General features: G+C 38.3%; 1 protein-coding gene across 3 annotated transcripts in view; it reads right to left on the bottom strand.

Moving 5' to 3' along the window:
* The window catches only part of TAOK1 (TAO kinase 1), an 88,869-nt gene that overhangs the window by 10,217 nt on the left and 56,213 nt on the right, over positions 1-22,439 (bottom strand). For 2 of the 3 annotated variants that reach the window (XM_008056608.2, XM_021711599.1), the window contains exons 13-18: positions 18,950-19,186; positions 15,940-16,068; positions 11,714-11,917; positions 8,442-8,681; positions 3,096-3,308; positions 1,387-1,569 (exon numbers count right to left, since the gene is read on the bottom strand). In XM_008056608.2, the coding sequence (XP_008054799.1) occupies positions 1,387-1,569; positions 3,096-3,308; positions 8,442-8,681; positions 11,714-11,917; positions 15,940-16,068; positions 18,950-19,186 (1,206 nt within the window). The remainder of the gene's footprint in view (positions 1-1,386; positions 1,570-3,095; positions 3,309-8,441; positions 8,682-11,713; positions 11,918-15,939; positions 16,069-18,949; positions 19,187-22,439) is intronic. The other variant, XM_021711601.1, reaches the window with a different exon arrangement.

Raw genomic sequence — 22,439 nt, 5'->3', positions numbered from 1 at the left:
GGAGGCAGAAGGATCGCCGGAGCCCAGCAGGTCGAGGCTGCGGTGGCCGGGAGCAGCCACTGCACTCCAGTCTGGGTGACAGAGTGAGACTCCAACTCACACACACACAAAAAAAAAAGATGTATTTTTTAAATTTAATAAGGTATTCTCTTTTTTTTTTATCACAAGAACTACAGGAAATAGAGGATAATCTATAGGCCTATAGTCCAGAAATAATGACAGCTTTAGGAAGACCATTAAGCAAGTATTAACTCAATGCCCCCTCAACCTAAGAGTACACCATCTGCTGGTTACTTATGACTCAGGAATTCTAAAACAGAGCTCTGAATCCTGGATACAACTGATAGTCTACTACTTCTCACAACAAATGCCTTTCCTCTCTTTATCTCTCAACATCTGTCCATCACCCTTTTCTCAACACACAGACACACAAACACACACACAGTTCTTAGTACTCTGAAGGATGAAAATGAATTTGGAGATTCTAGTTCTATTTTCTTTTTCTTTTCTTTTCTTTTTTTTTTGAGTTGGAGTCTCACTCTGTCGCCCAGACTAGAGTGCAGTGGCCGCTCCTGGCCACCACAGCCTCGACCTGCTGGGCTCCGGCGATCCTTCCGCCTCAGCCTTCCCAGTAGCTGGAACTACAGGCATGCGCTACCACGCCTTTTGATTTATTGTAGAGATGAGGTCTTGCCAAGTTGCCCAGGCGGGTCTCGAACCCGCGGGCCCAGGCAATCCACTCATCTCGGCCTCCCAAAGCGCTGGGATTATAGGCTGAGCCACCGAGCCCGGCCTCTAGTTCTATTTTTTACTATATCTGACAAAGAATGAGTCAGAAAAATAAAGATATATCTAGAAATAACATTTTTCAGCCTAAGTTTTCTCTGTCTGGAACTGGTTTTACCTTCTGTCCCTCAGTAATCTTCTATTAATTTGTATAGCTCCAGGCCAAGGATGTATGAGTAAAGTATATATTCCTGATCCTTTGTCCCTGCCTCTCCAAGGCAATTAATGCAGTTTTTTCTCTTCACTATTCAAGTGCTTCTCCAACCTTCTTAGGCAGAGCTAGGTATGCAAAAGACGTGAAGAACTGGAGCCAGAGCTGCTACTCTCACAATTCAACTGACCATATTCACATACCCCATATCCTTTCTCTAGCAATCGCTGCTTAATTATATTCCCTTTATTTTTGGAACTCATTAGTTATAAGGTTCACTAGTGAATTAATAATTTTAAAGAAAACAAAAGTACTACCATAACTGGAATTAACAGAATGTGGTACTCTGAAATAATCTAATGTGACTTCTGTCAATATAAAAATATATTTTAAAATGCTTTTGATAAAAGAAAATATGAGAACACTTATCTTCCTTCTACTTCTTATACCTTTTGTTCTAAGAGTGCCCTGCGAAGGGAGACCCTTTGTTCAAGCTCCCGAAGCTCTCGATCATGTTGTGCCTCAGCTTGCATCTTGATTTTGCTCTGATATGCATTCAACAGCTCCAGTTCCTGCTGCAGCTGCATCTTCAAAACCTGGCACTCTGCTTCCTGTGCTTCATCCAAACGCAGCTGAGAGGGAAAGAAAACAGATATATCCTACTGTGAGCTATCTATTCAAGACCTATGGAAAGAAGGAGGAGTGACAGAAGACAAACTAGTCTTTTGTAGGCTACACAGTTGTTCTCTCTCATATATTGGAGTAAACAGCTCTGAAAAAGAAAGGCACAGTAACCAAAAATAGCATTATGAAGATAAAGCTATCATAAGCTATTTAGAAGATGCTTGAATAACATATTTTTCTTTTCTTTTCTTTTCTTTTTTGAGTTGGAGTCTCACTCTGTCACCCAGGGTGGAGTGCAGTGGCACGCTCACGGCCACCACAGCCTCGACCTGCTAGGCTCAGGCAATCCTTCTGTCTTAGCCTTCCAAGTAGCTGGAACTACAGGCGTGTACCGCCATACCCAGCTAATTTTTCTTGATTTATTGTAGAGATGAGATCTCACCAAGTTATCCAGGTTGGTCTCGAACCTCTGGGCTCAGGCAATCCTCTCACCTTGGCCTCCCAAAGTGCTGGGATTATAGGCGTGAATCACTGCGCCCAGACCATATTTTTCTTAAAAATTTAGACTCTGATTAGGTAATACAAAACTCTGAATCTATTCCTCCCTACTGTAAATAACTATAGAACAGAGAACAGCAAACTATAGCCTAAAGGCCAGATATGGGCCCCACCTATGTTGTTTTCCTTTTTATTGGAAGCCCACTATAGACAATGGTTTTTTTAATTTTGAAATGGTCACATTTTAAATGATTATGCAAGTACTCATATAATATCCTTAATTTTTCCTCTTGGGCAAAATAAATATATATTTAAATATATATATATTTTTAGACTTTATACACACACACACACACACACACACATACACACACTTTTTTTTTTTTTTAGTTAGAGTCTCACTCTATCACCCAGGTTGGAGTGCAGTGGCACGTTCACAGTCACTGCAGCTGCAACCTGCTGGGCTCAGGCAATTAAAATATTTGTTATCTGGCCCTTTAAGAAAATTTTTTCAAAGCTCATATATAGGAAATATTTTGTAATTGTGGCCAGGTACGGTGGCTCACACCTATAATCTCAGCACTTTGGGAGGCTTTGAGAGGATTGCCTGAGCCTGTGGGTTCGAGACCAGCCTGGGCAACTTAGCAAGACTTCATTTCTACAATAAATCAAAAAAACAAAAGAAAAGAAAATATTTTGTATTTGCATTCAAACATGACCATTTGGATTTCCAATATAGTACTACTTTTTGCCCACTGCTTACCAAAGTTGCTGCTCCCATCTCAATAAGCTGTTGGGATCCATACTGGCAGGGAGTCTATTTAGAACCTCATGTCTAAATGGATCATGAGAATTCTACATGCATCACGACATGTTCAAGCAATGTTAAAAGCAGAAAGAATATGAACCACCACCACTATTTCCCAAGTTGCAGGAAAGCTATCATTTGTAATTAGCATTTTAATAGCTGAGGTCTCATTATGTGGTAGAAGAAAAGGGGTACTACATTTGTTTTGTCTAAACAAAGCAAACTCACGGCTTGTGTGGAGAGCATTTCATTAATGCTGTGATCATATTGCTCAGCCAAGATGGCTAACTTCCGGGTCTGCTCCTCCTTGAGTCGTTTCAGAACAGCTTTGTGCTCACTCTTTGGTGTAGTCTCCAGCAGGTGATTTCTTAATGCTTTATACTGTCTGGTTTGGATTTTGCAGGTATCCTGAAACTGCTTTTTTATTTGGAGTTCTTTAGACTGAGAAGAAAAAAATAGATGTATATAAATTGTAACATATGGCATTTGGTATACATTATGCTTACATGAAAATAAAGGCTATTAGGAAAAAGGAAGAGGCAAATCAAAAAGGTCAGATCATAAGGTTACAGGTACTTTTGCACTTGGCTGTTAGGCAAAACCACTGATTGGATCCTATACATTTTTACAACAAAAACTCTCATTTAAAACATAAGAGTATGCCAGGCATGATGAATCATGCCTGTAATCCCAGCATTCTGGGAATGCAGAGGTGAGGGGACTGCTTGAGCCTAGGGGTTCGAGACCAGCCTGGGCAGTTGGCGAGACACCTTCCCTACAACAAAATAAAAAAGTTAGCCGGGCGTGGTGGCATGTGCCTATGGTTTCAGCTACTTGGAAAGCTGGGGCAGAAGTGTTACCTAAGCCCAACAACAGGTCGAGACTGTGGTGGCTATGAGCATTCCACTGCACTCCAGCCTGGGCGACAAAGTGAGACTCTGACTGAAAAAATAAATAAATGAACGAATAAACAAACGAACGAATAAGACATTAGAACACAAAGCCACTGGGTGCGGTGGTTCACGCCTATGATCCCAGCACTTTGGGAGGCCAAGGCAAGAGGACTGCCTGAGTCCAGGGTTGGAGACCAGCCTGGGCAACTTGGCGAGACCTCATCTCTACAATAAATTTAAAAAATTAGCTTGGTGTGGTGGCATGCGCCTGTAGTTTCAGTTACTTGGAAGGCTGAGGTGGAAGGATCGCATGATCCCAGCAGGTCAAGGCTTTGTGGTAGCCATGAGCATGCCACTGAGCTCTAGTCTGCGTGATAGAGTAAGACTCCAACTCAAAACAAACAAGAACATAAAGTCCATTATCACAGGGCTTCAAGCAATGCTTGTTATTTCACTAGTAAATTTAGTGATTTAAGTAATACTAAAATTAGCTTTGATTATTGGGTATTCAGAGAGAAAATTAACTTTTTCTTATGAATTAAGTATAGCATATATAAAAGCACTTCGTTGGCAAGACAGTATTTATCAGATCTCAAGGCAGAAAATAAAGCCAATTTATTCCGTGCCTTATCTGAAACATTTTGTTCCAGTTTGTTTTAATGACAATCTCAACTCCAATTACATAGTTTATGACCAAACTTGAGGCTGACTTGGAAGCCTCTTTTAGTAATTGATTGTTACTACAATTGTCTTTTTCTTAAGAGAATAAACTAAGTAGAAATATACTTAGCAATGTTTTTTTTTTAACACTTTTTATTTACTTATTTATTTATTTAAAATTTTTTATTTTTTTAATTTTTCAAGTCATAGTCTCACTCAGTTGCCCAGGCTGGAGTACAGTGGCATGCTCATGGCCACCACAGCCTTGACCTGCTGGGCTCAGGCAATCCTTCCGCCTCAGCTTTCCAAGTAGCTGGAACTACAGGCATGTGCCACCACGTCTGGCTAATTTTTAACACTTTAAAAAAAAAACTGTTTCAAGCAAAAACTTGAAAGTCTAAACTTTCAAAGGTCAACTGAATGTTAAGGGGGCAAGGGAGGGAAAAATCCTCTTCTTGGAGTGATAACAGACATAGAACTATGGTACATAAACATTTCTGAGATAAAAATAATTTGAGTTTAGAGACAAAAGACCTTTGGCTTAAGTATTTGGTTAATCACCAGGCTGGGTATTCTATGAATGCTGGTTTTTACTTTTAGCTATTATTTTATGTATGTATGTATTTATTTATATATTTTTTCCTTCACTGCTGGCACTGAACTCAAGTTTTAACAAGTTTTAATAAGATTAGATATGTTTCTATAAGATATACTGGTTAATCCTACAAGTGAGACAAGTAAAAACATATTCATTTACTACACTGTGGCAGAACCTATATCTGAAATTATTTTACTTTAATAATAATACTACCAGGTGTTGATTGCCTGACTCAGTTTGCGAAAAATGCATATATGACCAAATTTACGCACATATCCAGGAAAAAGATTGTCCCCCCAGTACAACATTAGATACATTTCTTTCTGTATTTTTCACTGAAGCACTCGGTCCTAGCAATAAGCTTTTATTCTGTGAGGGGTCAAGAAATGCCTACTTAGAAAGAGAAACTCTTGCTTTTTTTTTTTTTTTTTGAGTTGAAATCTCACTCTTTTGCCCAGGCTGGAATGCAGTGGTATGATCACAGCCACTGCAGCCTCAACCTGCTGAACTCAGGTGATCCTTCTGCTTCAGCCTTCCAAGAAGCTGGAACCACAGGCATGTGCCACCATACCTGGGTAACTTATTTATTTATTGTAGAGATGAGGTCTCGCCAAGTTTCTCAGCTGGTTGGTCTCGAATCCCTGGGCTCAGGCAAACTCTTGCCTTGACCTCCCAAAATGCTGGGATTACAGGCATGAGCCACTGCACCTGGCCTTAGTAGCACCATGTTTTTTTTTTTTGAGTTGGCCATAGTAGCACCATTTTTTTTTTTTTTGAGTTGGCACACTCAAGGCCACCCCAGCATCGACCTGCTGGGCTCCAGTGATACTTCCACCTCAGTCTTCCAAGTAGCTGGAACTACAGGCATGTGCCACCATGCCCAGCTAATTTTTTGATGATTGTACAGATGAGGTCTCGCCAAGTTGCCCAGGCTGGTGTCGCACCCTTGGGCTCAGGCAATCCTCTCACCCCGGCCTCCCAAAGTGCTGGGATTATGGGCGTGAGCCGCCGCTCCCAGCCTAACACTACTCTTATATATCATTCTTGGTTAAGGGTTTTCCAAGTGCTTCTAGACAAAAACAGAACAATGAAATTTAAATATTCTCTTCTGCCTCAGTAAAACAGCCTCCATTCTTTTAAAAACATTTATTTTCAAAGTGTTGTGCCAAGAAAACTGTAATCATTCCACATGGCAGCCTAATGAGAAAAAGGAAATCCTTGAAAACTTTTTCTTCAACAAGTTTAAGATTAATGCTAATACTAAGAATAAACTATATCCCTCAGTTTTTGACTCAAGTGAAAGCAAGATGAATTTAAGTTAGTTATTTCTGCTTATTTAATGCTGACAAAGCATCATCTGGATGGCAGCTGAAGAAAGAGCAGAGTAGGCAGTAGATTTTATCCAACCCATTCCACAGAAACAGTACACCTCCCCCCAATACAAGTCAACATACATAAAATGTTCAAACTGAAATCTCCACTTCCCCATTAAATATAGTTGATGTTGTATTCTAAATTCTGGCTCTGCTCCTTATGGAGAAGGTTGAAAGAAGCAACTATTACTTAGGTAAATAGAAATGGGATGACTTAGTGTTAAAATGTTCAAATTGACTAAGCATGTAAATAGGAGGAAATTGGTTACTTTTCTTTCATACTAACGGAAAACGTTGAGCTCATTTGTCATCAGAAGGAGATATTTTATTTAAAATCTGACTATGACAGTGAAAAATTATTTTCTCCTCACTTTTCATGTAGCATCTAAGAGAATCAGACTACTGTTTACAAGCTTTCAAACTGAAAAGGCTTTAATGACAGAAAACAGAAAGGAAGGGTTAAAAGTCAAACAACTATCTATCATCCAAGCCCTGGAGAAACACAGTCATATCAGATTTATGGTATGACTACAGAAAACTAACAAGCTTTCAGCTTGGTTTATTCTTGGGTGCTGCTGGCTTTAAAACCACAATTAATTTCACAGACATGTTTTTAAAATCTTTTGGTAGGAGATTATCTATTCTGTAGCCAAATGATTATATATTTCTCCACTGCAAAAAAAAAAAAAAAATCTGAAAAATCATTAAGAATTCCAATTTATCTAAATAGTGACTAACGTAGGTTATGTTGGTAGTCGGCACAACTACTCTAAATGATGTTAATTAGCTATTTTGAAGACACAGCAAATGAAAATTTTTTTTTTTGAGCTGGAATCTCACTTTGTCACCCTGGCTGGAGTGCAGTGGCACACTCACGGCTACCCCAGTATTGATCTGCTGGGTTATGGTGAGCCTTCCATCTCAGCCTTCCAAGTAGCCAGAACTACAGGCACGCGCTACCACACCCGGCTTGCAAATGAAATTTTACTCACCTTTACATAGAAAGGGTAACGCATCTTAATCTTAACACTGCGTTTTTTGATCAGGATAGCTTGTTTGAATGAAGTCGATGGGAACTGAGAATAACACTGAGTGTGTTGTAGTTTTTAGTTTTTGATACAGGCTACTTCTATTAATGAATGTTATTTTACTCTAGCACAGGTATTCAGAGTAAAATAAAAAAGTTTTATAGTTTAAATATCAAATAGTTTATAAAAAAGGACTGAGTGGGAGTGTGATTTAAAAAAGGAAACACTGTGGCACCTGGTCTTACTGGATATAAATAAAAGTTTAAAATGTACACACATGCACATATCAATTCAAGTAATATCACCAATAACAGATTATATAGTGAGTGGTTCTTGTTTATTAAAATTCATGTGACTTTAGACCTTCAAATATTTATTACAAGTTATAAAATTTTACAATTTCTTGGGATTGTTAACTCAGGTTTATTTTGGTGGAAGGGGATAAACCAGGTGGCTGGGGGAACAAGTGGAGAGAGGGAAACTTTACAATGCACTTGCATATTTTTAAAATTTTGTACAAATCGCATTTAGAGCAAATTAGGATTCTAAAACTGTATTACTTGGAATAACAGAAGCCAAGTGTTAGCAATGGACATTGGGGTACATTTAGAATAAGAATCTTCATTCTTGCTTTGGCCATTTTTTGGTACTCTGATGAGAAATACATAAGCTAAAGTATGCAGCAACAAGCACTCTATATTAAAAGTAGCCAAAGACAAAAAATCAGCCGGGCGTGGTAGCGCGCGCCTGTAATTCCGGCTACTCGGAATGCTGAGGCGGAAGGATCGCTGGAGCCCAGCAGGTCGAGGCTGCGGTGGCCGGGAGTGGCCACTGCACTCCAGTCTGGGCAACCGAGTGAGACTCCAACTCAAAAAATAAATAAATAAAAAATAAAAGTAGCCAAAGATGCTATAAAATGAAAAGAGTAAGGTTTACTCCATTTCTCTACAACTAGACATCTGTCTTACACGGATGCCTTTTGTCTCTTTTTCCCGTTGTTAAAAAGCTTAAGCTAAAGGTACCTTCAAACTCTTAGGCTGTTGTCTAACTTCCATGACATGTTTTCGTCTTAGTTCACGTTCTCTTCGCTTATTATATTCCAGCTGGTTAGTGAGCTCAGTTTGATGCTGCAATCTGATCAACTCACAGCGCATCTTCTGAATTGTGTTGAGGTGGCGGAACTCCAGTTCTTGCATGGATTCATGTTGTCGAAGTAGCATGGCATGCTCTAAGTCCTTCTGAGTTTGCCTTTTATTTAACTCCTAATCCATAACACAAAAGACAAGGGTATACATTTACTGTTGAACAATGCCAGAAAAAGAAATCCTAAGAAACAGAATAACCAGGAAACAGATGTGATTTGTCCTCTGATTCAATGATGGTTGCACAGTAAATATTAGGATTCTATGACTTTTACTTCTGTAAATGGGTGATTACCAGAACAAGTCTCCTTTTCATATTCATCTACTACTTATTCATGCTGTTTTACTGATGTAAGCTTAAGACATTATCAGGTCTATCTCAAGAGGTGTACTGTTCTCCTTTTGTTTCCTAATTTTATATTTGAAGAGGGCTCCTAAGTCATTCTTTGAATTTCATCACAGTATCAATTCTATTACATGCAGTGTACCCTGTTTAGTGTAGTGGTTAAGAACATGGACACTTGGCCGGGCTCGGTGGCTCAGCCTGTAATCCCAGCACTTTGAGAGGCCAAGACCAGTGGATTGCCTGAGACCATGGGTTCGAGGCCTGCCTGGGCAACTTGGCGAGACCTCGTCTCTACAATAAATCAAAAATTAGCTGGGCGTGGTAGCGCACACCTGTAGTTCTGGCTACTTGGAAGGCTGAGGTGGAAGTATCACCAGAGCCCAGCAGGGTGAGGCTGCGGTGGCCAGGAGTGTGCCACTGCACTCCAGTCTGGGTGACAGAATGAGATTTCAACTCAAAGAAAAAAAAAAGAACATGGACACTAGAGAGCTAGACTATCTGTATTTTATTTATCTATTTATTTATTTATGTTTTGAGTCAGGGTCTCACTCTGTCGGTCAGGCTGGAGTTTATCAGACTGGACTTGAACTCCTGGGCTCAAGAGATCCTCTCACTTCAGCCTCCCAAAGTGCTGCGATTATAAGTGTGAGTCGCAACACCAGGCCTGCCTATATTTTAAGTTCTGGCTCTACTACTTATGAGTAGTTAGTCCTTGGGTTAGTTGTTGAAACTCATTGTGCTTCAGTTTCATTACCTCCCAAATACAGATAATAACATAGCTATTACACAGATTTAATATGAAGAGGAAATAAGTTATTAAAAACAAGTACTCACACACACTCATATGTGTATGTGTGTGTGTGTGTGTGTGTGTGTGTGTGTGTGTGTGTGTGTGTGTGTGTGTATAAAGTCTAACTTAATCCCTTTGCCTCTGCAAACCCTCTCTCCTCAGAGGTCAACAGTTCTGTGGATATGCTTCTCAACTGTCCCATGTGTATTCTGATACATTTATATACAAAACATGTATTTTTAAAAAAACTGAACAACAGTATACATTATAGGCACATTAACTTGCTTTCTTCATGTAACAATAAAAGCACATCTATCTAGATCAGATCAGTAAAGATTTTTAAAGTTTCATTGTATGCTACTTCTTTGTGATAGCATAAATCTTTCAATCCTTCCTCTCTGGTTGGACATTTAAGGTGTTTCCATTTTTACTTTTATACACAAAGTTTCAATAAATATGTATGTATGTATGCTGCATCATATAATCATGCAATTATTTTCATAAGACAGGATTCTAAAAGTAGATTTGATGGGTTATAGCATAGGTGCATATTAAACTTAAAAGCTACTGTTAAATCATGCTCCAAAAGGGCAGTATCAATTTATACTCTTACCAACAGCAAACACTAACCCATCCTATGACTAGGACTGAATGTTATCAACCTTCAAAATTTTTCTTATCTAACTGATGCAACTGTTTGAATCTGAATGTATTATTACTGAATTTGCATAATTATGCCACATTTGAAGCTTATCTCCACCCAACTCTTAGAAATAAATTTGTCTGTGTTCACAGGTACCCTGATAATGAGAACAACTGTTTTTATTGGTATAATAATTTCTACAACATTTACTCAGTTAATAATTAAATGATTATTAAAATGCATTAAATGGCAATATATAACTCATGGCACTCATTTCAGATCAAAGAGGCAAAAATTGCCCATAATGTCCTTATATTTAACAATTAATATTTTGTTCATTCACAGATTATTTAATAATAAACTTTTATTATTTAATAATAAAATAAATAATTACTGAAGGCCTACTAGAGGCCAGACACTGGGAGATTTAGAGAACTGCACCAACTCTGTGATGTCATGCAACTTCCATTCTAGAGAAGAAGTCAGGACCCCTTCTACCCCACTGTTCTCCAAAAAAGTGTTTGCTCGTGTAAGAGAAAGAAATGCAAAGAACATTTAAAGAAGAGAGAAGAATTTGGTGGTCAACAAGGTCATTTTTGAGGAGGTGACATCTGAGTAAACACGTAAAGAAGGGAGAAAGCAATTCATGTGAATATCAGAGAAGAGTGATTCAGATAGAGGGAAGTAAATGTGCAAAGTCCCTGAGACTGGATGTGAAAAGATTCTCTTGATAAGTAATTTTTTGTTTGTTTGTTTTTTTGTTTGAGTTGGAGTCTCACTCTGTCGCCCAGACTGGAGTGCAGTGGCCGCTCCCGGGCACCGCAGCCTCGACCTGCTGGGCTCCGGCGATCCTTCCGCCTCAGTCTTCTGAGTAGCTGGAATTACAGGCGTGCGCTACCACGCCTGGCTAATTTTTTGATTTATTGTAGAGATGAGGTCTCGCCTGCCCAGGCGGGTCTCAAACCCGCAGGCTCAGGCAATCCACTCACCTCAGCCTCCCAAAGGCATGGGATTACAGGCCGAGCCACTGAGCCTGGCTGATAAGTAATTTTTTTATTTAAAAAATTTTTTTTGGCCAGGCTCGGTGGCTCGGCCTGTAATCCCAGCATTCTGGGAGGCTGAGGCAAGTGGATTGCCTGAGCCTGCAGGTTCGAGACCAACCCAGGCAACTTGGAGAGACCTTGTCTCTACAATAAATCAAACAATTAGCAGGGCGTGATATGAGGTCTTGCTATGTTGCCCAGGCTAATCTTAAATTCTTGGCTTCAAGTGATCCTCCTGCCTCAGCCTCACAAAGTACTAGGATTTATATGCATGAGTCACCATGCCTGGCCTTGATAAAGGACTTTAAATTTCACATCATTCAAACTTACCTCCCTGACAAGGTCCTGCTCCAAGTTATGACGCCCAAGTAACATCCTTCTCTTGAAGCGACGGCATTCCAGCTCTAGGTATTGTCTTTGACGTCGAAGAAGGTTAGCTTCTTCTTCTGCTTGGAAATGCTGTATATTTTCCTTCTGCTTTGAAAGCCACTCCTGTTTTTCTTTTTTGGGGGTGCTCTGGTTTTCATTCAGCTCCTAGCAACATAAAAGGCAACTCAGTTCAAAATACATAAAAATTAACCACATGAATATATCACTTTGAAACTAGTCAATTTAAATAAAAGTACTTAATTGTGTTTCCTCTCTAATGCACAAGTAGGGCAATGACCTAAAGAATACAAATAATGAGCCGGGCTCGGTGGCTCAGCCTGTAATCCCAGCACTTTGGGAGGCTGAGGTGAGTGGATTGCCTGAGCCTGCGGGTTCAAGACCCGCCTGGGCAACTTGGCAAGACCTCATCTCTACAATAAATAAAAAAATTAGCTGGGCATGGTAGCATGCGCCTGTAGTTCCAGCTACTTGGAAGGCTGAGGCAGAAGGATCACTGGAGCCCAGCAGGTCGAGGCTGCGGTGGCTGGGAGCGGCCACTGCACTCCAGTCTGGGCGACAGAGTGAGACTCCAACTCAAAAAAAAAAAGAATACAAATAATGTTTTCATCTTTCTTGAGTTACCCAGTAAATAGGAAAGGAAAAAGATATGTACACCAGAAAACATGCATAACTTTTAGCTTTACACAGCTACATTTCTGATGGTTCCTAGCTTCAAAGCACACAATGATTGGCTAATAAAGTAAAATACAGCCTTCTTTAAAACCTTCCCAAGAAGCTACAGAAGGCATGCTTTCAGGTAAAAATCATATGTGAGGGCTAAAACAGAATTAAACAACACCTCACTTTTTGGTTTTCTACATTCTTAATACTAAGTTTTTGGCAAAATTATAGATAGACTCAATATAAGAGAACTGGAAATTAAAGGAAAACCATGGGAAAGTAGATACTTAATTTATGAATGGTATTTAATTTTCAGCATTAATAACCACTAAACAAATCAAAGCTAACGATTGTCTACATTGTTTTAAATATCATCTCACAAACTGTTGTCTCAGTGAAAATGAATTTATGTCAGGCCAGATGAGAAAACTGACAACATACTCAGTGAGGCAAATACTAATTAATACCAGAATATTTTCAACCTAAAGAGCATCAACAATGTAGAGAATATAAATAAGCCACCTTTCCTAGGTGTAGAATAACTTAGAATAATTTTTCAGAGACTATTGAACCTCATTTAGTGGCCTTTCCCATGTTATTCATGAAAAAGATAAATTATTTACAACTTTACCCCATAAGATATCCAAACACATAAAAATAAAAAGCACACAAATTCATAGTTTTTTGTTTTTGGTTTTTTTTTGAGTCAGAGTCTCACTCTGTTGCCTAGGCTGGAGTGCAGGTACTATAGCCTCGACCTGCTGGGCTTAGGCGATCCTTCCGCCTCAGCCTTCCAAGTAGCTGGAACAACAGGCACATACCACCACACCTGGCTAATTTTTTTGTGTGTGATTTATTATAGAGACGAGGTCTCACCAAGTTGCCCAAACTGGTCTTGAACACCAGGGCTCAGGCAATCCTCTTGTCTCAACCTCCCAAAGTGCTGGGATTACAGGCTGAGCCACCATGCCTGGCCTAAATTAGTAGTTCTTAAGAGTTATGTGTAAGCACACTATGGGAAGAGACAGGAATAACACAGGCACATGCAGAGAAAATTACTTGGATATCTTTTTAAAAACCTTCTGCCAGTGAATTTTTCCAACAAGACCCTAATATGTCCCTTCCTCCTTACTGAGATTCATTCTTCTAAATAAACATCAATATACATACAGAAAATCTAGCTTCTGAAAGAAAATGAATTTATTAGTTTGATTACAAGTTATATTCCTATACAAGGTATCTAAACCAACTACCCATAAAGCTAAACTATCAGTACAGTGGAAAACAGAAGAGTACAACTGCATTCTGTTAGATATTTTATAGTTGGAAACTGTATTTATTATCTTTTCAAATCCAAAGTTCAAGTAAAAAGTTTGGCTTTAGTATTGTAGTCATGGGTATATACTACCTGTTACAACCATTGAGGTTGGAAAAAACTTGTCAGTGAAGCTCACTTGGAGGGTAATTAGCAAGTCTATGCCACCATTATGTACACAAGACTTAACGCATCTGATTATAAGGTAAATTCCTACACACAAAAAAAACATTAATATTAAAGAGCTCATATTTATTTTATCAAAATCAACTTATCATAGTGTGCTAATTGTATGAACTAAAAACTTCAATTGGCCTGTAAGAGGGATAAAAGACACATCTCTCTCTCTTATATATACATAAGAGGAAAAAAAAATATATATATATATATATTTTTTTTTTTTTTTTTTTTCCTCTTCTTTTTTGAGTTGGCATCTCACTCTGTTGCCCAGGCTAAAGTACAGTGGCACAAACCCACCTCACCTCAGTCTCAACCTCCTGGGCTCAAGTGATCTTTTCACTGAATATCTGGGACTACAGGTGCATGCCACTACACCTGGCTTATTTTTTATTTTTTTGTAAAAAGGAGGTTTTTCTAGGTTTCCCAGGTTGGTTTTGAACTCCAAGGCTCAAGCAATCTTCCCAACTTGGCCTTCCAAAGTGCTAAGATTATAGGTATAAGCCACAATGTCCAGCCCATTTTTCTATCCTGGCTACTATCCTAAATAATTATTTTCTTTCAGAGTTTTTTTTTGTTGTTTTTTTTTAAGTCAGGGTCTTACTCTGTCACCCAGGCTGAAGTGCAGTGGCACAATCACAGCTCACTGCAGTTTCAACCTCCCAGGGTCAAGAAGTCCTTCTGTCTCGGCCTTCTGAGCACCTGAGACTACAGGCACAGTGCCATGCCCAGCTAATTTTTTAATTTTTTGTAGATATGAGGTCTCAATATGTTGCCTAGGCTGGTCTCGAACTCTTGAGCTCAAGTAATCCTCCTGTCTCGGCTCACCAAAATGCTGGGATTACAGGCATGAGCCATGGCATATGGCTTCAGAAATTGCTTTTGAACAATTACAGCTTTCTTCAAAGTTAGACTAAATGTGCATTTTTTTAAAAGTTCAAAAAGCAGCACATAAAGAACAAATAAATATGAAACCATGTAGCTATAAAAAAATAATCAATGTGTTCCATTGTTTAAAAGTGTTAAGAAGATCATTGGCTTGAAAATTTTAATTACAGGCTCATGCCTGTAATCCCAACACTTTGGGAGGCCGAGGAAGAAGGATTGCTTGAGGCTGAGATCAGCCTGAGCAACATAGTGAGACCCTGTCTTTACAAAAAAAAATTTAAAAATCAGCTGGGCATGGTGGCATACTCCTGTAGTCCTAGCTACTCAGGAGGCAGAAGGATTGCTTGAGCCCAGGAATTGGAGGCTACAGTCCAGCCTGGGCAACAGAGTAAGACACTGTCTCTAAAAAAGAAAAAAAAAGTGATAAGAAAATATGCCTTTTATCCTCACACTATGTTAAAACTGGCATAAGAACAATTATAATCTTCTGAGCCAAAAGTAAGAAGTTAGTTTTAAAGTAAGAAATGTTGGTGAGGCCGGGCTCAGTGGCTCAGCCTGTAATCCCAGTGCTTTGGGAGGCCGAGGTGAGTGAATTGCCTGAGCCCGCGGGTTCGAGACCCGCCTGGGCAACTTGGCGAGACCTCATCTCTACAATAAATCAAAAATTAGCCGGGCGTGGTAGCGCGCACCTGTAGTTCCAGCTACTTGAAAGGCTGAGGCGGAAGGACCGCCGGAGCCCAGCAGGTCGAGGCTGCGGTGGCCGTGAGCGGCCACTGCACTCCAGTGTTGGGCAACTGAGACTCCAACTCAAAAAAAAAAAAGAAATGTTACAATTCAAATATTTCTTTTCTCGTAAGTCAGCTATTTAATAAGCACATGGGAAAGTAAGTATAAATAAAATAATTTATATATTTAATAAATGACTCTTTTTAGATCCTACTCAAATAGAAAACTGAGTCAGTTAAGGGTAACTAATTATAATCAATGTCTTCATTTAAAATGATATACATTTAATGGCCATAAACAACAACAAAAAATTTTATTCTAATGGTTCTATAAGTTGATCACCATTGAATATAATTAATAAGCAGATAACTGGCTTGAAAATTTTTATGAATTAAGTAACCTCTTTAAGCTGTTCTTTTCGAAGTTTATATTCTCTTTTCTGGGACTCCAAAAAGCTATTCAGTTCTTTCTTCTGTTGGGCCTGAATATGTTGTTGAAATTTTTTCTCTTCATTGGCCATCACTTTAGCCTATATGAAATTTTAAAAAATCAAATTAGTTAAGTAGATAATTCAAAGCAGCAGTTTAAAATCATATACATTACTAAGGAGACTTTTTTTTTAAAGAACAAAAAATCAGTAGAAGTATCACCAAAATAAAATATCGAACCATATTATTAACAAGTGTTACTTAGCATCCTTATCATTTGGACTTCACAAATCAATAAGAAATACATCTCTGAAATGTTGATCTCTTACAGGGTCAAAAATATTTCCAACTTTTCTTCCATTTAACAGTAGTATAACCTTCCCAGTCCTTCAATAAAATAAATACCATATCTTATTTCTGGTTATATATGTAACACATATTCACTGTAGAACATTTATAAAATACAGGAAAACAAAAAGAAGAAATATCTTACATGATTTTAGCACCCAGAGATAACCAATGTAAAATTCCGGTATATTCACTTTCTAATTTTTTCTATGAATATATATTTTTAAAATATATCTTAAATTTGTAATTTAAGTTTGTAATCATATTGCACATCTGTTCCATGAATTGGTTTCCTAAATATGTTAGTACTTACTTCTTCCCAGCTACTAAAAATACTACCTAAGGCCAGGCTCAGTGGCTCAGCCTGTAATCCCAGCACTTTGGGAGGCCGAGGCAAGTGGATTGCCTGAGACCAGCCCAGGCAACTTGGTGAGACCTTGTCTCTACAATAAAATAAAAAATAGCCGGGCATGGTAGCGTGTGTCTGTAGTTCCGGGCTACTCGGAAGGCTGAGGCGGAAAGATCACTGGAGCCCAGAAGGTAGACGCTGGGGTGGCCAGGAGCATGCATGCCACTGCATTCCAGCCTGGGTGAAAGAGTGAGACTCCAACTCAAAAAAAAAAAAAACTACTACCTAGTGCCCAAAAGGATTTTAAATACCTGCACATTGTTTCACCAAATTATTTCAAACTCAAATATTTACTTACATCATAAATTATTCTGCCAAATTCTCTACTACTGTGAGAGTGGTGCATACATTAGTTATAATAACTAATGCCTCAGTGCAAACTAGCTGGACATATTTTCCTATCATATGAATTTACTAAGAAGCCTACATTTGATTTGACAAACATGGCTATCAAAATAAAACAAAACTGATAGGACATGGAAAACTCTACACGAAAAGGTTTCATGTAAGAAGAATCCTAAAAAAATACATCTTTATCATATAGTAAAACAATGACAATTGTCAATAATTAAATGAGTTACATCTTAATCTGAATCTTTCATAATTTATATTCTCTGTATATATTGCAGTAATTTTCAATTTTCTGATATGAAAATGCTGCTACAAATTTAAGAAAGTTTTCCCAAAAAATACACAGAGAAGAGAATCATAAATGACATTTTTTTTTTTTTTTTTTTTTTGAGTCAGAGTCTCACTTCGTCACTCAGGCTGGAATACAGTGGCACATTCACGGCTACTGCCGTCTCAACCTGCTGGGCTCAGGATATCCTTCCACTTCAGCATTCCAAGTAGCTGGAACTACAGGTAAGTGCTACCATGCCCGGCTAATTTTTTTATTTATTGTAGAGACGACATCTTGCCATGTTGCCCAGGCTGGTCTCGAACCCTTGGGCTCAGGCAATCCTCTCGCCTCTACCTCCCCAAAGTGCTGGGATTACAGGCATAAGCCATTTGAGACCTAAATCACCTATTGATAGGAGATTTATCAAACTTCTCATTTAACCAGTATACCAAAAGCCTAGAATAACTGAATGACTTACCCACTCTGACACTATGAAGCTATCAAGTACCAGAAAATCCCATGTCTATTAATTCCCAGATCTAGTACTTTTTTTTTTTTTTTTTTAAATCAGGGTCTCACTCTGTCATCCAGGTTGGAGTGCAGTGGCAACAATTACAGCTTACTGCAGCCTTGACCTCCTATCTCAGCTTCTCGAGTAGTTGAAACTACAAATGCATACCACCACACCTGGTTAATTTTTTTTAGAGATGATGTTTCACTATGTTGCCTAGGCTGGTCTTGAACTCCTGGACTCGAGCAATCCTCTCGCCTCAGCCTCTCTGGAATTACAGGCATTAGCCATTGCACCCAGCTCCAGATCTAGCACTTGATACTAAAACACATCAATTTTTATATTAAAAAATATTGTTGGTTATCACAAAAAATTATAATGTGGACCACTCCAGTGAATAATTAGTTTTAAGATTTTTTTTTTTTTTGGTAGAGATGGGGTCTTGCTATGTTACCCAGGCTGGTCTTGAACTTCTGGCCTCAACAATTCTCCTACCTCGGCCTCCCATAGTGCTGGGATTACAGGCCTGAGCCACTACGCCCAGCCAAGACTGGTTTATTTTAAAAGATGTGCGCGCGCACACACAGTGAGAGTAAAAACACACAGGAGTAATTTTTTTTTTTTTAGTCTGAGGTCTCACTCTGTCACCCAGGCTAGAGTGTAGTAGTAATAATCACGGTTTACTACAGTCTCAAACTTCTGGGCTGAAGGGATCCACTCTCCTCAGCCTCCTGAGTAGCTGGGATTATGGGTGTATGTCACCATGCACAGCTAATTTTTTAATTTTTTTTGTAGAGATGAGGTCTCCCTATGTTGCCCAGGCTCAAACTCCTGGGCTCAAGCAATACTGCTGCCTTTGCCTCCCAAAGTTCTGGGATTACAGGCATAAACCACTGCACCCAGTCACGGAGCCATCTTTGTGAGTGATATGTCATCAATTTACAGAAAGTCTTATAAAAGTTATATAAATGCTTTTCTCTTTCCCCAATCAATTTACTTGGTTCCTGGGAACAGATACTCAACTACCACATTGGTTAAATCTGAGATGGTCACAAGCTAAAATAAGCAAATTAATAATACTGAATCAGCCACCTCTTTTTCCATAGCAGCCTGATGTTTTTTGATAAGTTTCTCCATTTCTGCAGCAAAATTGTTACGTTGAGTTTCAAGATCTTTGTCTAATCTGAGGCGGTGTTCATCCATTTCAGCCTTTAATTTATTTTCCAGAGTCATCAGTTGTTTTTGATGTTGGCGCCTCATTCGTTTATAGCCAGACATTTGTTCTCTAAGCTCAGAGTCCTGCTCATGTTCTTGCATTTGCCTTGTAACCTAAACATATAAACAATGGAAAAGAAGAAAATAAAGCAAAACATTTTTCTTTGAAAACAATTTCAGGCCATTCTACTATTAAGTAAATAGGTAATTAGCGTAAAATATCCCAATCTTAGCAGTTTCCAATTAAATTTCTAGCAAATCTTTTAAAAGGGCAGACAAGTTGGTTCTAATATTTATATGGGGATGTAAAGGACCTACAACAGCCAAAACAATCCTGAGAAAAAAAATAGTTGGAGGATATGCACTATAGTAATTAAGTCACTGTGGTATTAGCTTAAAGACAGGCTAAACAGATCAAGGGAACAGAAAAAAATCTAGAAATAGACTCACACATGTTTAATTGATTTTCAACTATAAAAGTCGATTTAATTCTGAGGTAACAAATCCTGCTGAAACAACTGGTTTTCTATATGGAAAGAAATAAACCTTGACCCTCTCGGTCATTCACTACATATACAAAAATTAATTTGACAAGAATCATTTGACTGAAATGTAAAACCCAGAAACATAAAACAGAAGAAAACAGACTATCTTCATGACCTTGGGGTAGGCAAATAATTCTTGGGAAGGATACACAAAACACTGATCATGAAGAAAAAAGATACATAAATTGAATTTTTAAATTGAGGCAAAATTCACATAACATAAACTTAGTCATTTTAAAGTGAACAATTCAATGTTATTTAGTACATTCATCATATCATGTGACTACCACCTTTAACTAGTTACAAACATGTATATCAGCTCAGAAGAAAACCCTATCTATACCTCTTAAGCAGTTGCTCCCCAATCTCCCCTCCTAGTAACTATCCTTCTAGTTTTTGTTGTTGTTGTTGTTTTGGGTTGAGAAAGCAGGAGATTATTAAGAAGACAGAAAAGCTCCCACAGTAGAAGAAGACCCAAAAGAGGGTTGTCTGTTGTAAACTATAGATTTACCTATTCTAGATATTTCATATAAATAATGTCATATAATATGAGTTTTTTGTGTCTCATTTCTCTCACTCGGCATATTTTCAAGGTTTATCCATGTTGCAGGATGTAGCAGTATTTCATTCCTTTTTATAGCCAAATAAAACTCCAACATACATACACACACACACACACACACACACCATAATTTGTTTATCCATTCATCCACTGATGGACATTTGTGTTGTTTCTACCTTTTGGCTATTGTGACTAGTGCTGCTATGAACATGTGTGTACATACACTTATCTGAGTACCTATTTTCATTCTTTTAAAAAATTATTATTAGTGTTAGTTTTGGTTGACAAATCACAATTGTACATATTTTGATGGCGTACAATGTGATATGTTGATATATGTATGCAATGTGGGATGATTAAATCAACTAATATAATATACATTACCTTCTTTTTATATCATTTTTTATGGCAAGACATTTGAAATTTAAGTTTAGACTTTGAAATATGCATTATTGTTGACTATAGTCACCCTGCAATGCAAAAGATCTCAAAACCAATTACTCTTCTCTCTGAAACTATACACTTTGATTAGTGTAATTTGTAGTTACCCATTCCTCTTCATTCTCACCACCCCCAATTCCTGGTTAACCTTCATTCTGCTTTCTATCTCTATTCTATGAGTTTAACTCTTTTAGATTCCACATGTAAGTGAGATCATATGGTGTTGGTCTTTGTGTGCCTGTCTTATTTCACTTAGCATAATATTCTTCAGATTAATCCATACAGTCACAAATGAAAGGATTTCTCCACTTCTTAAAGCTGAATAGTATATATACCACATTTTTTAATCCACTCCCCCAGTGAAGGACACTAAGGTTGATTCCATGTCTTGGCTATTGAGAATAATGCTGCAATAAACATGAGAGCAGATATCCCTTTGACATCCATAATGCCTGTACTAATTTACACTTCCACCAACAACATACAAGAGTTCCTTTTTCTCTGCATCTTTGTCAACACTTGTTATCTTTCATCTTCTTGATAATGTTTTCAATTCTTTTGAATACATATCTAGAAGTAAAACTGCTGGGTCATGTGGTAATTCCATGCTTAACTTTTTGAGGAATCACTGACTGTTTCCCACTGTGACTAAACTATTTACATTCTATCAGCAATGCACAATAGTTACAATTTCTCCATATGCTCCCCAACACTTCTTACTTTCTATTTTGCTTTTGTTTTTGTCAATTGTAGCCATCTTAGTGGGTGTTAAATAATGCCTCACTGTGGTTTTTCCCTAATAACTAATGATGTTGAGCATCTTGTGCTTATTGTCCACCTACCTAGCTTCTTTGGAGAAATCTATCCTTTGCCCCTTTAATTGGTTTTTTATACTGGATTATTTTTCTAATTATTTTATTGTGGTAAAATACACATAACATAAAATTTGCCATCTGAACTATTTGTAAGTGTACAATTCAGTGGTATTAAGCATATTCATATTGTTGTACAACCATCACTACCATTCCTCTCCAGAATTCTTTTCATTTTGCAAAACTGAAACTCTATATCCATTAAACAATAATTCTCCATTCCCCACTCCTCCCAGCCCTGGCAACCACCACAACTGTAAAACCACTTTCTATCTTTATGAATTTCACTAAGCTAAGTATCTCATGAGTGGAATCACACAGTATTTCTTTCTATGTTTGGCTTATTTCACTTAGCATAGTGTCCTCAAAGTTCTTCCATGTTGTAGCATACTGCAGCATTTCATTACTTTTAAAAACTTATTTATTTGGAATTCTGTTAAAGATTTATATTTCTTTTTTAAATAATTATATATACACCTTATTTTAAAATTGTGGGGTGCAGTTAAGGGTTAGAACTTAATTATTTTTAGAGGTGAGCTCAGCTAAGTTGCTCAGGCTGGTCTTGAACTCCTGACCTCAAGCAATCCTCCCACCTTGGCCTCCCAAAGTGCTGGGATTACAGGCACGAGCCACTGCACCTGGTCTACACTTCATTAATTTTTTTTTTGACTTGGAGTCTCATTCTATGGCCCAGGCTGGAGTGCAGTGGCATGCTCACGGGCACCCCAGCATCAACCTGCTGGGCTCCTGTGATCCTTCCACGTCAGTCTTCCAAGTAGCTGGAACTACAGGCGAGCTCTATGGCCCCTAAATAGTATTTTATTTTATTGTAGAGAGGAGGTCTTGCCGAGTTGCCTGGGTTGGTCTCTAAACTCATGGGCTCAGCCTCCCAAAGTGCTGGGATTATAGACTGAGCCACCAACCCCAGCCTTTTTTTTTTTTTTTTT

This window comes from Carlito syrichta, unplaced genomic scaffold, assembly GCF_000164805.1.
Source record: "Carlito syrichta isolate Samal-C Ts95f unplaced genomic scaffold, Tarsius_syrichta-2.0.1 Scaffold84695, whole genome shotgun sequence".
NCBI classification, from domain to species: Eukaryota; Metazoa; Chordata; class Mammalia; order Primates; family Tarsiidae; genus Carlito; species Carlito syrichta.
Note: the sequence above shows the minus strand (reverse complement) of the source record. Positions and strands in the feature narration are given on the sequence as shown.